Raw genomic sequence first — 13,289 nt, forward strand, 5'->3', positions numbered from 1 at the left:
CAGCTAAAGCTGCTCTGAGATGGGAGGCAGTAGTCCAGAGTATACTACCAAAAAAATTTAAAATGTCAGAAGAACAGGTCTTTAATTTCTGGCCTCAGTACTGACTTACTCGCTGACATCCAACCAATCACTTCCTGCTCCCTACTTCAGTTTTCTAAATACTGATCAGAGATTCACTCAAAAAAAACACCCCACAAACCGGAATGTCATTATTACAAAGCACATCAAAAAAGCATGTCCTAGCACATGATAAGACTTTCCAAAAGCTTTTTTATCACGTAGAGATACTACACAAAAAAAAAACCAAACACCACTGCCTTTTGACTGCTTAGCTAACACCCCACTTCCATCATCAGATTGATTCTGTCTCTTCTCACAAAAGCTTGTCAATGCCAAGATGAAAAAAATGATAGGAAGAAGGTGTTACTTGCTTTATTTCATAGTATCTTACTATTTGTCAGATACACCCTACAGCTAAAGAATGCAGCCTTGAAGCACTGGAACATCCCTCAAGCTGCTGCTGTTGATGCAGGCACTGCTGAGTGCCTTTGCTGTCTCAAGTAAGAGAGTCATAGGATAGGTGAGAGCATTTTAAGCAAATAAGCAGTATGCAATTGCTCCTGGCACAGACACAAAGTGCAACCAGGAAGTCTACTCCTCTTTAGTTCTGCTCATTAAGCATATGGCATATATGGTATGGCTTGACCCAAGTTCAACTCTTTCCTTCTACTCACATCTTTCCCTCACCTAGACTCTTCCACCATCAATACACTCACTGCTATGAAAATCAGGTTTGGTTCTTACTCAGAAAAATGTCTTTCTAGTCTGTCACAAGTTTTCTGATAAGCTAATTAAAGTCTTTTACTGAGAATATTATTTCTTATGCTTTCAGAGGACCCTGTGTGAAGGACTACTCCCTAGCTAACATATAAATGTGTAACAAAAACTGATTTGTCCCCTCAAGGCCCCAACAATAAGAAGAGATGAATACAGGCTTTGCTAGGACAGGTAAGAGACTGAATAGCAAAAGTACTGACAATTTGGACTTCTTAATTTCCTGCTTCCTGTATGTGACTGGCTCTCCAAAACAAGGAAATTTTGGGAAGCATTTTTCTGATTCATAAATTTTAAACAGATTCCAGATATTGGAATAATCAGAATGTAAAGTGATCTTTCAAAATGCATACAGCTTCTATTGAGATTGCCCTGAATACATGGTATAAGGTTACACTTAACTTTAAAGGTTACACATAGCTTCAGAATACTATGCCACCAACTATCATGGTGCAGTGAAAGAGGGTTCCCATATAACAATCACAGGCATTTTCTTTGGAAAAGAACTCTGCAAGTTCATCTAGTCTTAAGTCCACCTCAAAAATGGCACTAACTTCACCTCTAGACCAGCTGAAACATCATTCTGTCCTTTTCCCTGGATGATGGCTGTATTCTGTCTGGACATCAAAATGGATTGCCCTGCAAATCACTTACAACCTCAATCATGACAGCATCTGCCGAGGAGAAAGAAGTGAGCTGGAGGCCTATTTCCTTCTGAATGTTTCAACTGTTTGATTCTTAAAGAACTGCAGATCTAGGTTCATATCCCTGTGTCTGGAAAGCACATAATGTATACATGATGTACATACAGCACACGATGAAACATAATAGCTCTAGATCCATTAAAGGGAAGCATAACACAGTAATGTGCCTAACGTCATGGTGATCCATCCCTGAATTGTTTATGTATGCTTTCATGTTTTGAATTAAAGTTATCTACAGGTCTGTCTGTGCTGTTTCTTAAGAAGCACTGAAGAGAGGCATCCAAACTATGGCCTCAGCTTTCTAGCCGAAGAGGAAACCATTTCAGATCTTTACCACCTGGGAACTATTACTTTCTGAACCACCCTTTTACCATCACTTTTGAGTTCTCTAAAGAAGCCTCAAGTTGTATTCTTCCTTACTACAAAAAATAATCCTAACTCTGGTGGGAACCTTTGGTTCACATTAGGCAACTATATTTTTTTCTTTTATTTTTTAATTCTTATTTTTCAGTATTTTACCTTGTTATCAGTATGGCTGCATCCACTGAAGATGTGTCTTCTCCCCAGCTTGTTGACATTTCTAAGTGTATATCATTCTTCTTGCCAAATTCTTCATGTTGCCATTTGCAGAAGCTTTCCAGCATTTTTTCCCCATGATGTCCAATATACATATCTGTCTGGAAACAAAAAACAATTAAAATGAGGATTCTGTAAATAGAATTGAGAGTATTTATTTTTTTACTTTGCAAAATTGTTCTCCTTTTTATGGCACAATATTTTGACAGTAGAATGACATGAGTTTCAAAAGCACATAGTACACTGAGAGGCATGCATTGGATCTGTTCATCTGAACTTGTCTCATTCATTTGCTGCTTTTTCACTATCCACAGTGAAGATAAATGATAGAAGGATCCTGAATTTGAACATGAAATTAAATTTTGGAGGACACTAAATAGAGGAACACTTTCTAATAACAAAAAAACCCACATAATTAGAAACATGTGAGGGAATCTCATTCATTAATTAAAATACAAAGCATTTTCATATTATTTTTTAGAAAAAAAAAACAAGTTTATATTGTGCTGAAATATGATGTATAAACAATAGGTCAATAGTCTCAGTCAAGCTACTGCTCACTTGTTTTCCTTCAGAATGACAGAACAGTATTTGAGATGGTGCCTGAAAGGTGCAGTGAAAGAATACTGCTATGTCATGGTATCTCTTACTCATCTAGGCACTGGCTGATAAGGAACATCAGTTCTACTGTCCACTGGGCATAAGAGAGATCATTTTTGCCTTGAGCTATACGAATGCACAAGCAGATTTTGATATGAACTAGCTGATTTCTACAAGGAAACTTCATTTGATTGACTGTCAACTGCATACACACTAAAATCTCAGTATATGGAGGACATAAAATTAGGAGATGCCTAATCTTTGCTGAGTTAGCCAGCAGCACAACTAACTAAGTAATAGACAAAAGGTTAACTGGGAAAATTTGACAGCTGTTCATGTCAGTGAATATTGCAAGCAAAAAGCTAAGTTGCATTACAGGCTAAGACAGAGACAATATACACTTACTGGAGTCTCATGAAGGAGGACAAGTTTTGTCACACGAAGATTTACTTGAAGCCCAAGGCTCTTATGCTGGAAAAGGTTAAAAACCTAAAGGAAAAAAAAAAAGTGTTTGTATTGCACACAGTGCATGATAGACTGAAGTAACATAAACTCAATCTAAAAAAAATCTCATATTCTGCTGTTTGATCTGAAGAAAAAGCAAAGTTTAAGCAGTACTCATCCTGGGAGCATACAATACCTTTTCCTCTCACTGACCATCACCACTTCACAAATTGTACCTTGCTTCTCTCAATACTTACACATGCATATAATACTACTCACACAATAATTCTGTTCATTTAAATCCAGAATGGCTCATTGGTCTGAGCCAGTATGTGGCAACAACTCTTCCTATCATTCAGTATAGTTAAAAGTTTGTATTTATTGTTCATCTCATACACTTTCTTCAGGACAGTATTTCCTGGTTTATATTTAAGAGGCTGCTTTCCTGCACCAAATTAGTGTCCTACACTTCCAGATAGAGCTGGGAAGGGATGTAATTGAGTGCATTATGCTTCGTGGGTTTTTTTTCAGGTGCTAAGGATCATGCAATTCTTCACAAAAGCAATGTCATCTTTTCACAGTAAGCACACTACTTCACGAGAAATCACCCAGTAACCCAGCCTTACCAGCAGTACCAAAAAATAACCAAAAAAACATACTCTTCACTTTCTAGCTTTGTTGAAGAAGACCAGACAGTCTAGACAAGCCTGCAGCACCACAGTTTTCTGCTGCAAAATGCATAGAGGAAGCCTTCATAGTCTGTTGATGGCTATGTACTGACTGTCCATTACAGATGGTCAGTCAGAATAATTAAAAAAGGAGACTCTGCTGTGCTTACATTGATAGAAAAATGCCAAAATTAATTTTAAATTTCCTACCATGTTTAAGATGGTTAGAATAAATCTTCTGGCAGCATCTGTTCCATGATACGAAACCATAGCTGGGTCTGCCACCACAACAGTTTCTATATTGTACTCCTGAGGTAACTTGTAAGAGTATCGTTTTCCTCTTCTATTTTCTGATCCTTTTTGATTCTTGGATTTTCTTTTATCTGTTAAACAAAAAACGTTGCTTAACAATCTCATCCTTCAAAATACTCCTACAGTACTTCTAGGATTCGCTATCTGTCATTATGGTATAACTGAGGAATGCAATACCTGTGAACTCTAGTACATGCTTAATTAGCCCAACCAATGCTCAGGCTCAAACTGAAGGTCTGTACTAAACGTTGGTTCACACCAAAATAAGAGGCATCTTACAAAACTGCTCAAATAAAGTCTGTGTAGGTTCTTTGTGTACCTCATTGTAACATATTTACATATACATATACACCTTCTAGTTTGGTTTGTGGGAAAATAATACAATCATAGAATGTCAGAGGCTAGAAGGGACCTCAAAAGATAAACTCATGTTACACTTCATAGGGAGATGGTCTGAGATTGCAGAAATGTTTTCTGTCCATCTTCATAAACTGCACAGAAATAAAAACATAAAGTCATGGTATCCTGGGCTAAAAGAGAGCAAGGATATCTATAATGGCACAAATTCAATATTAAGAAAATACATGGAACTACTCAGTGCCTTGCAAGGATGAAAGAGACAGCGAAATGACAGAGAAATTACATGCAGGACATAGGTTTCTGGAAACAAAAAAAGGGAAGTTCTGTTAATGACTTCAAAGCCAGTGCTGTCGTCTGTATAAACAGCTAAAGTGAAACAAAAGCAAACCCTGGAAACAGGCTTCTAACCCTACAGAAAGCTCGAAATCAAGCCCCTGTTACATTTATTGCAAGCCAAAATTTAGTCCTCTTTCTAAGTTTCCTCTTTGAAAACACAACCAAATCCCCATTACCACTGCAGTATATATAGGAATAGAAAAACTATTTACACAGAAACAGTTCAAGCCAGGAGGCCAGAGATATGCATACAGGAGTTAGCAATGACATTTAAAATAATTTTCCTTAAAATAAAATATAAAATTTAACTCCCTGTCGTAATACGCAAACTCAGGTAGATATTTTTGGGAAGAAAAAAAACCTCTGTGACTGGTCCTATTCAGCTGTTCCACAACAGAATACTGTGCTTTCTGTTTATAACTAAAGTGATGCTCGAGATGACAAATATAAACACGTTCCACAAACCATTAAATATTAAGAATTTTTGAGGAGCTATTTTGCAGTTAGTCAGCCTCATCTCTAATAACAAAGTTCCTGCAGTTCATTTTATAATACATAACTACTCTCAAAAAAAACCCAAAAAAGTCACTCCTCAGGAAAGCGCTAAAAATGTGCCTGAAAAGTCACAGAACTCACAAAATAACTTTAAAATACAAGATGCCAATGAAATAAGGATCTGTGATTTAATATATGCGTCACATAAATATCAGGTAGAGATATACCTTTCAAAGTATACAGTACCCATGCCTTAAAACAGGTTATGTATCTTTTTTGTGTAGTCATTAGTTAGAAGTTACATATGTGAGTGATTTAGTGCATCCTGCTACAGAAAGGCTTACTGATTCCTGTACAACTAGTAAAAATTCAAGACTTAGTAACACTAATAAACACAAACATTTACTAAAAGAAAAAAAAGGTATTTTTTCCTCCAGAAATAAGTATTTGGTGTTTGAATGCCTAGAAACAGAAACAACTTATGAATTCATAAACTATGTAAAATCTATTTTAATCTGTTCCATTTTGATCCTTTAGACACTTGCTTAGCCTTGTATGTACAGCTACTCTCTGACTTATGTTTGCTAAGTGTGGATCTACAACCTAGTTTATAAAACATTATGTGTGTTTTCATTACTCTTTTGAGAATATTTTTTAATGAAATCTCAGTGTCGGGATTTGTGCCAAAAAAACCCACACCCAATACGCTATAACAACTATGACTTACCATGCAAGCATCTAACACTGTTAGAGTAGTCTATAGATCTACGTTTAAATGCTAAACTCATTTGGGTTAAAAAAGATCTCTCGTGAGTCATCTAGTCAATTTGCCTTCCTCCTAGGAGTCGTGACTGATTCCAGTGCAGTTTCCAACAACACAGCTTATTCATTGTTCATTTTGTAAGGCCAACACCTAATGGTTACAAACTTTGAATTTAGTATTATCACGGCTGTTAGAAAAGTCTGCTAACACACCTCTCTAGAAATTTTAATCAGCAGTGCATCTGTATTCAGAACTGCCAACAGCCCACAATGAAATCCAACATACACTAAGGTCACTGCAGTCCCCTCTGCTGTTTAAACCTCTGTCTTTTAGGACTGTAGTGGATGAGAAGACTGCACATCCTAGTAAACAAGCTGGCTGCAAGAAGAAGTGACCATTATTTGCCTCAGATATCTGCTGGGTTAACAAACTGAAGGACAATCTGTTCTTGGCCAGCCAACCTCTTCCAAATTGCTGGCAGAATTCCACAGCAGATTAAAATTTATTTATGTAATAACTTAAGTTCTTCCCCAAGACGTTTAAATAAACAGAAGCCATTTTGGTACTAACAATATTCAAACAATTGTCATGATTACTGCCAGAGAACAGGCAAAAGGGACTTTAGGCAAAGTCATTCATTTTTCTGTATACTCATAAATAAAGCAAAATTACAAAGAATTGCTCATTACTGAAGGTACCTTATGTGAGAGATTACAATTGCTACAAAACACCCTACCTACATCAGTAATGCATGTGCTAGCAAGATGAAAGTCAGATTAACTGAAAAAAAATCCTGTTAGGGGTTAAAGATTTAAATTTAAAATTTTAATTACATTGGCATATTGCAAGATGCTACAGAAGGACTCTTCCTTCTAGGTTTTGTGCAGCTGCAGAAAATATAAAGATCCCATATATAATTATTAGTGAAATTCAATTGACAGAAAGCTAGCAATACTCCACTACTCCAGTAAGGAAACTAGAAATACTGTAGCAAGTACCTCTGACATTTGAGAAAATAACCGGAAATGTTAATAATAAATGATGTTTCCACGTCTGCAGCCCCACACACACACCTTGCAAAAAACCCTGACAACTAAAGAGATGAAAATCCAACAACTATAATTACAGGTTGCATAAAGCATTAGCCAAAATTAAGAACTGATTCTGACCACAGGACTTACGGACATGGATTCTAAGTCCCCAGACACAACAGCATTTCCCTGAGTACACCCATATGAGACCCAGACTACAGAGCAACCACCATCGCACTTCAGAGTTTCTTTCCCTAGGGAAAAGAGAATGGGTGTCCTAGACGCGCAGGAATTGCAGTGTTCTGGCTAGGGAAGGAATATCCCAGAGCTTAAGAAGATATGAGCTACACTTCCACTATAGTTTGGATAGGGATTTAGATGTTCCAGTGCAGACTGGCAATTGGTTTATGATCTAGGACATGGAAATCAATACCTTAAAGCAGCACCAGCTAGTGCAATCTTACAGATAGAGAACTACGACTAAGATTGTTAATGCATTTTATATCACAATTATCACGTGGAACCAAGCTGTAGAGAAAGAACCATCACAGTTCTCCCAGCTGTCTTACAGTCTACATTCCATAAAGTCACTCATCTGGTTTTGATCCAGTGAAACTTGCAGGCTTTTTTGTGCAAGACATCATCACCATAGGATGGAAAGAACAATACGCTCATAATTAAGAATAAGTTTAATTAAGAATATTGTTTATCACAAGAACTGTGAAGGGAAGGCTTCCAGTATCCCAAATACAGAAGGGATTAAAAAATCAGATTTGCTGTATTCCAGGTAAGAGCTCTGGATCACCAGTCTGTGTGAAAAGGAATGAGTATTTGAGAATTATTTTTTGATTTACAACTGTCAAGGATTGAATTGAACCTGCTGGTGTTATCTACACCATGCTGCAGCCATGCCAGTTTCAGACATGAATGTGCCAACTAGAGCAAAGCATTATGGCATTTTAAGTTCAGATTGATACATGGGAGGCTTCCTGTTCCCAGTTGCTGCTCCTGGGTTCTGTCTTCTTGGGTGTTGGCTCTTTTCTGCAGGCATGGTGGCAGAACAGGTGGGAGTCAGGTAGCTGCTGGTTTTGGCTGTTTTATGCTGCTTTGTTTTTTTTTCCCTCTGTATCTCACTCTGCTTCTTCTGCAAATAGGCTAACCTAATACAATACATGCTAATATCTTAGCTAATAATCTAATGAATAATCTAATATCTTAGTTAATAATCTAATGAATAATACAATACATGATTACCTAAATAAGGTAATCATGTATTGTATTATTCATTAGATTATTAGCTAAGATAATCACACATTGTGCTTATGACATCTCATGTTATAGTAAACTCTTTGCTCTTTATCTCAGCCCTGAGTTATGTGAGTTACTCTTCCCCTCACTCTTCTTTTGGAGGATCAGGGAGTTTAGCCCTCACAACTAAACCATTGGCCTGTAACAAGGGCCACAGGTTAGGTAAAATGACTAGCCTTTGTCATGAATTATGCAAAATTAATAATCTATATTCATTTTTACATCCAAACACAAATTGTTAATAACTATGAAAACTATTTACATTAAATCTCAGCAGAAAAGTTATTTACAAGATTCGAAATGCATGGTTTGGATACTTACACACACAAGGAGCAGGGAAAACTAGAACACTTTAAGAAATAACTAGCAAATGCAAACATTATACTGGAAGAGAAAGTTCTTGCAGTCAATATACCACTTGCAGCTGGGTCTCTTGTGTAAGTAAATCACACACACATTCAACAAAAGGATATTCACACACAATCTCACAAATCCAGAAGGTATCTGCTTCTGTTGGTGTAATTCTCTTCCTCCCCTAATTAATAAGAAAAACACTCCCCTTTTTCAAAAACAAGTTCTTTGTTCCCTCCAAACAAGTTTGGCTGTATAGCATCTTTCAATCCAGCCCACAAAAGTAACAGATAACAGAAGTATTTTCTTTGCCTCTTCTAACTGTGCATGAAAAACTACTACTTCCAACCCTTCACCATGTACATCATAGATGTTCATTCTTTCTAATAACTGCAAACCACCACTGGCAATACATATCTTCTGTGTAGGTAGACAGTCTTTGAGGTCAATTTGGCTCAAAACCAGCTGCATAAGTACCTGTCCCACATTACCTAATCTAACACATGAGTGCTGTAGAAGCAAGAGATCCCGTTGTATGATAACATCTATAGTGCTGAGAAGTTGCCACACTGGCAAGATAACAGCTTCTCTGTGTCATAAAGCTACAACAAAGGCCACTGTGCATAACTCGAGTATCAGAGAGTCCTGTATACTGATCTGTTTGATCTTTGTTTCATTCAAATCCTCGTTTAGAATTTGACTTAAAACTTTCAAATACTATTGTAAAGACTTATTTTTGTTGCTACAAGACAACTTAAAGGCTGTGCCCATATCACAAATGTTTTTGTGGTATCAGCTAAAGGCATGACACTATGCTAAGAGCAAAATGCTCTTAGCATAGACAGGGCTTTTATGCATGTAACTTGCTGGAACCCTATTTAGTGAAGTAACCTGTATCAGCAGAGGGAGGGATTGCTCTTGCTAGGACATAACATCATTCATAAATTCTAGATATTTATACCCCCCTGGCAATAAGGTGCTAATGAGTTATGCACAGCTTATTTTGAAATTTCAAGATGGTAGCAGAGACAATGAAACTTATTTCAAGCAAATAGTTGAATCTGTTGACAGATTATTTGCGCAGAGTTAGATCCTTGGGAATAATTATTAGAAGACAATAAGCTGACTTACCCATTTTAAAGCATAAAAGAAGAGATGACTGATAATGAACATGACAGAAAAATAATGTCCTTACAGAAGAGTTTGCATCTTTTCTAATTTCCACGCATGCCATGGTTTGCTGTTTGATGCCCATCTCCCCTTTCCCAGTGTAGAAACCATGCACATTTTTTATTTTCTTTCTCTCACTCACAAACATGTTGACATGCATGATCTCACCACCAACAAGAATAATTAGCTTTACTTTATGTGAACTACTTATGCTGTTATAGAAAACTGCACTTCTGGATAAGTAGTGGTAATGCAATATAATACCTAGAAGAGAAGAACAGAGCCTGCTCTCTACATGGCTCTCTACAACTACCTGAAAGGGGCTTGTAATGGGGCAGGTATAAGTGTCCTCTCCCAAGTAACTAGCAATGGGACTTAAATTCCACCACTAGAATTTTATACTGGATATTACAAAAAAATTCTTTACTGAAAAAGTGGTGAGGTGTTGGAAAAGGCTGCCCCGGGAGATGATGGAGTCAGAGTCCTTGGAGGTGCTAAAGAAGCATGTATGGGTATAATTTAGTGGTCATGTTAGTTGGGCTCAATGATCTTAAAAGTCTTTTCCAACCTTAATGATACTATAATTTATTTAATTCTTTTTAACAACTACAAAGGAGCCTTTGCTTGCTAATTAATCTTTGATTTCAACCTGCAGATGGTTTCCTAATCATAAAAGCAGTATTTATAAAATGCAGCTGCATGCTTCCTTTACCTTTCTGTATCTGTTTGAAACAATCTAGCTCCTCCTGCTTCATTCCAAATGTCATATAATCCAGCTTTCTAGCCATGTCACTGTAGCTCCACTATTTTTTATCACTTCATCAGTATCTCACCTATACTACATTAGGAGATCTAAGAAAAAAAATGCCTAAAAATGTTGAACTCACTATGTTTCATTTCCTGAAAAAAAATAATGTACCACAGCAATATTGGAAACATAATGAGCTCATGCTAAGGTCAAAAGACTGATATGTCCTCTATCCTTTGAAGAAGGGTAGCTTATTAAGAAGCTGGAACAGAATGTCACCTTTCACAAAAGCTGCTTTTGCCATTTCCATTCAAAATTACTGTCACCATTGTATTTTAAACTTCTGTTGAAACCCTTCTACTTCAACTACTTTTTCTACCCACCACTGAGATGGATGTGTTAGGATTAGTTCCCACAGTTCTTTTAGGTGTCAATCATAGAACGACATTGTTATAAAAATCCTTTCAATTCAAGTTAGACCTATTTGGAAGTTCAAGACATTACTGACTGAACCTGGAGTGAAATGTACTACTGTTTCAAAAAAAAAAAAAAAAAAAAGGCAAATTAGTACAAACACTGCATATACTGAGTAATTAAGTAATTATTCAGTTGAAGTAGAAACATTGACCTGAAGGTTTCTACCTTCTGGACACTAAGAAGCAGTGTTTGCTTCTCAACAGAGAGATCTCTCTTCTGATAAGTGAAAAGACAGCCATTTGAAGTTTACCATAAGTTTCTAGTTACTGCTATAAGTAAAATCAGACACACATTTGTTGGGAGCTTATTTAACCACTATCCACACGTCTTAAAAATACGTCCACCACATTAGAACTTACTTGTGAGATTAGTATATTACCTGTAACAACACCACAGTACTGATTCTGAGAGGTTGTCTTTTCAGAAATTTTCTCCTCTGTGGACCTTTTTCGTCTGTACACCCTGTGTGCATGACCTGTCACAGCCAAAGTGTGATTGAGTGGCTCAATAAATATGAAGTCCTCATTAATCTGTATAAACCCCATCTGCAAAGGAAAACAAAAGGAACACATAAGAATTTAAGAAAGTATGGAGCTGAGCACAGACCTCCAGAATTAAAAGACCTGCTAAACTTTAAGAACCCCTTTTCTTAGCCTTGCAAGAAGATGACTACCTTTACATTTTACAAGCCTTTCTACTTAAGTAAACTAGAATAAATTTCATTTATTTAATCTAAAACTGTGTGGGTGGGTGGCCACACGCCAGTAGCAGATGCATGGTAAAAGACCTGGAATGTTGAAAGTTTGCTTTGGGAGACCCATGGGGTCATTTAAATATGTACAGCACATACAGAGAAGTCTATACGCTATTTTTACAGCTTAGTATATTGTCACATTTCTAGATAACTGTATTTCATGGAGTGACAGGAACAATCTATAAATAACAACACAAACAACTATGAAGATGTGTAAGCCATCATTTGACACTTCTTCTACACTCAAATTAAAAATGAAAATTAAAAATATTTTGTAAAAGATACAGCATTCCCTTCTGGTTGCCAGCAGCTAAAACATAAAAACATTCTAATACTGCCATTTAGCGTTCCCCCCACCCCAAGATATTTCTACACACCCCAACATATTTTTACATGCAAACATATATAAAAAGGTAACACACTAGATGCATATCTAATATCCTAAGAGTCTGGCCAAAATCAAAAAAATAAATACTATAAAATATATATAAAAAAATACCATATAAAATCTAACTCAGCTCAAATTTCAAGTTAAGCTGGAGACAAAAAGCATTTTATTTCTCCTAGAAAATGTCATCAGCAAGACTGACAGTTAACATTCTCATTCTCTAAACTTAAAAACCTATGAAACAGTTTTGCTACAGGAACAAAACAATGTGGTGCGTCTGGCTATGAGGAGCAGAGATCTTCTGTATGCCTCCATGTAGTACGAATGAAAAACACATAGAAAACATTATTGTTTCTGATGGCCTGCATCAGGAATGGTGTGGTCAGCAGGAGCAGGGAGGTCACTCTGCCCCTGTACTCTGCACTGGTTAGACCACACCTTGAGTACTGTGTTCAGCTCTGGGCCCCCCAGTTTAGGAGGGACACTGAGATGCTTGAGCGTGTCCAGAGAAGGGCAACAAGGCTGGTGAGAGGCCTTGAGCACAGCCCTACGAGGAGAGGCTGAGGGAGCTGGGATTGTTTAGCCTGGAGAAGAGGAGGCTCAGGGGAGACCTTATTGCTGTCTACAACTATCTGAGGGGTGGTTGTGGCCAGGAGGAGGTTGCTCTCTTCTCTCAGGTGGCCAGCACCAGAACGAGAGGACACAGCCTCAGGCTACGCCAGGGGAAATTTAGGCTTGAGGTGAGGAGAAAGTTCTTCACTGAGAGAGTCATTGGACACTGGAATGGGCTGCCCGGGGAGGTGGTGGAGTCGCTGTCCCTGGGGCTGTTCAAGGCAAGGTTGGACGTGGCACTTGGTGCCATGGTCTAGCCTTGAGCTCTGTGGTAAAGGGTTGGACTTGATGATCTGTGAGGACTCTTCCAACCCTGATAATACTGTGATACTGTGTGATACTGTGAATTACATAGGTA

General features: G+C 37.4%; 1 protein-coding gene across 4 annotated transcripts in view; it reads right to left on the minus strand.

Moving 5' to 3' along the window:
* ADAMTS19 (ADAM metallopeptidase with thrombospondin type 1 motif 19) overlaps positions 1 to 13,289 on the minus strand; it is a 189,406-nt gene that overhangs the window by 129,196 nt on the left and 46,921 nt on the right. For all 4 annotated transcript variants that reach the window (XM_064140285.1, XM_064140284.1, XM_064140287.1 and 1 more), the window contains 4 exons: positions 11,557 to 11,722; positions 4,037 to 4,209; positions 3,120 to 3,203; positions 2,058 to 2,215 (listed from right to left, as the gene is read on the minus strand). In XM_064140285.1, the coding sequence (XP_063996355.1) occupies positions 2,058 to 2,215; positions 3,120 to 3,203; positions 4,037 to 4,209; positions 11,557 to 11,722 (581 nt within the window). The remainder of the gene's footprint in view (positions 1 to 2,057; positions 2,216 to 3,119; positions 3,204 to 4,036; positions 4,210 to 11,556; positions 11,723 to 13,289) is intronic.

The sequence above is a fragment of the Pogoniulus pusillus genome, chromosome Z, assembly GCF_015220805.1.
Source record: "Pogoniulus pusillus isolate bPogPus1 chromosome Z, bPogPus1.pri, whole genome shotgun sequence".
NCBI lineage: Eukaryota > Metazoa > Chordata > Aves > Piciformes > Lybiidae > Pogoniulus > Pogoniulus pusillus.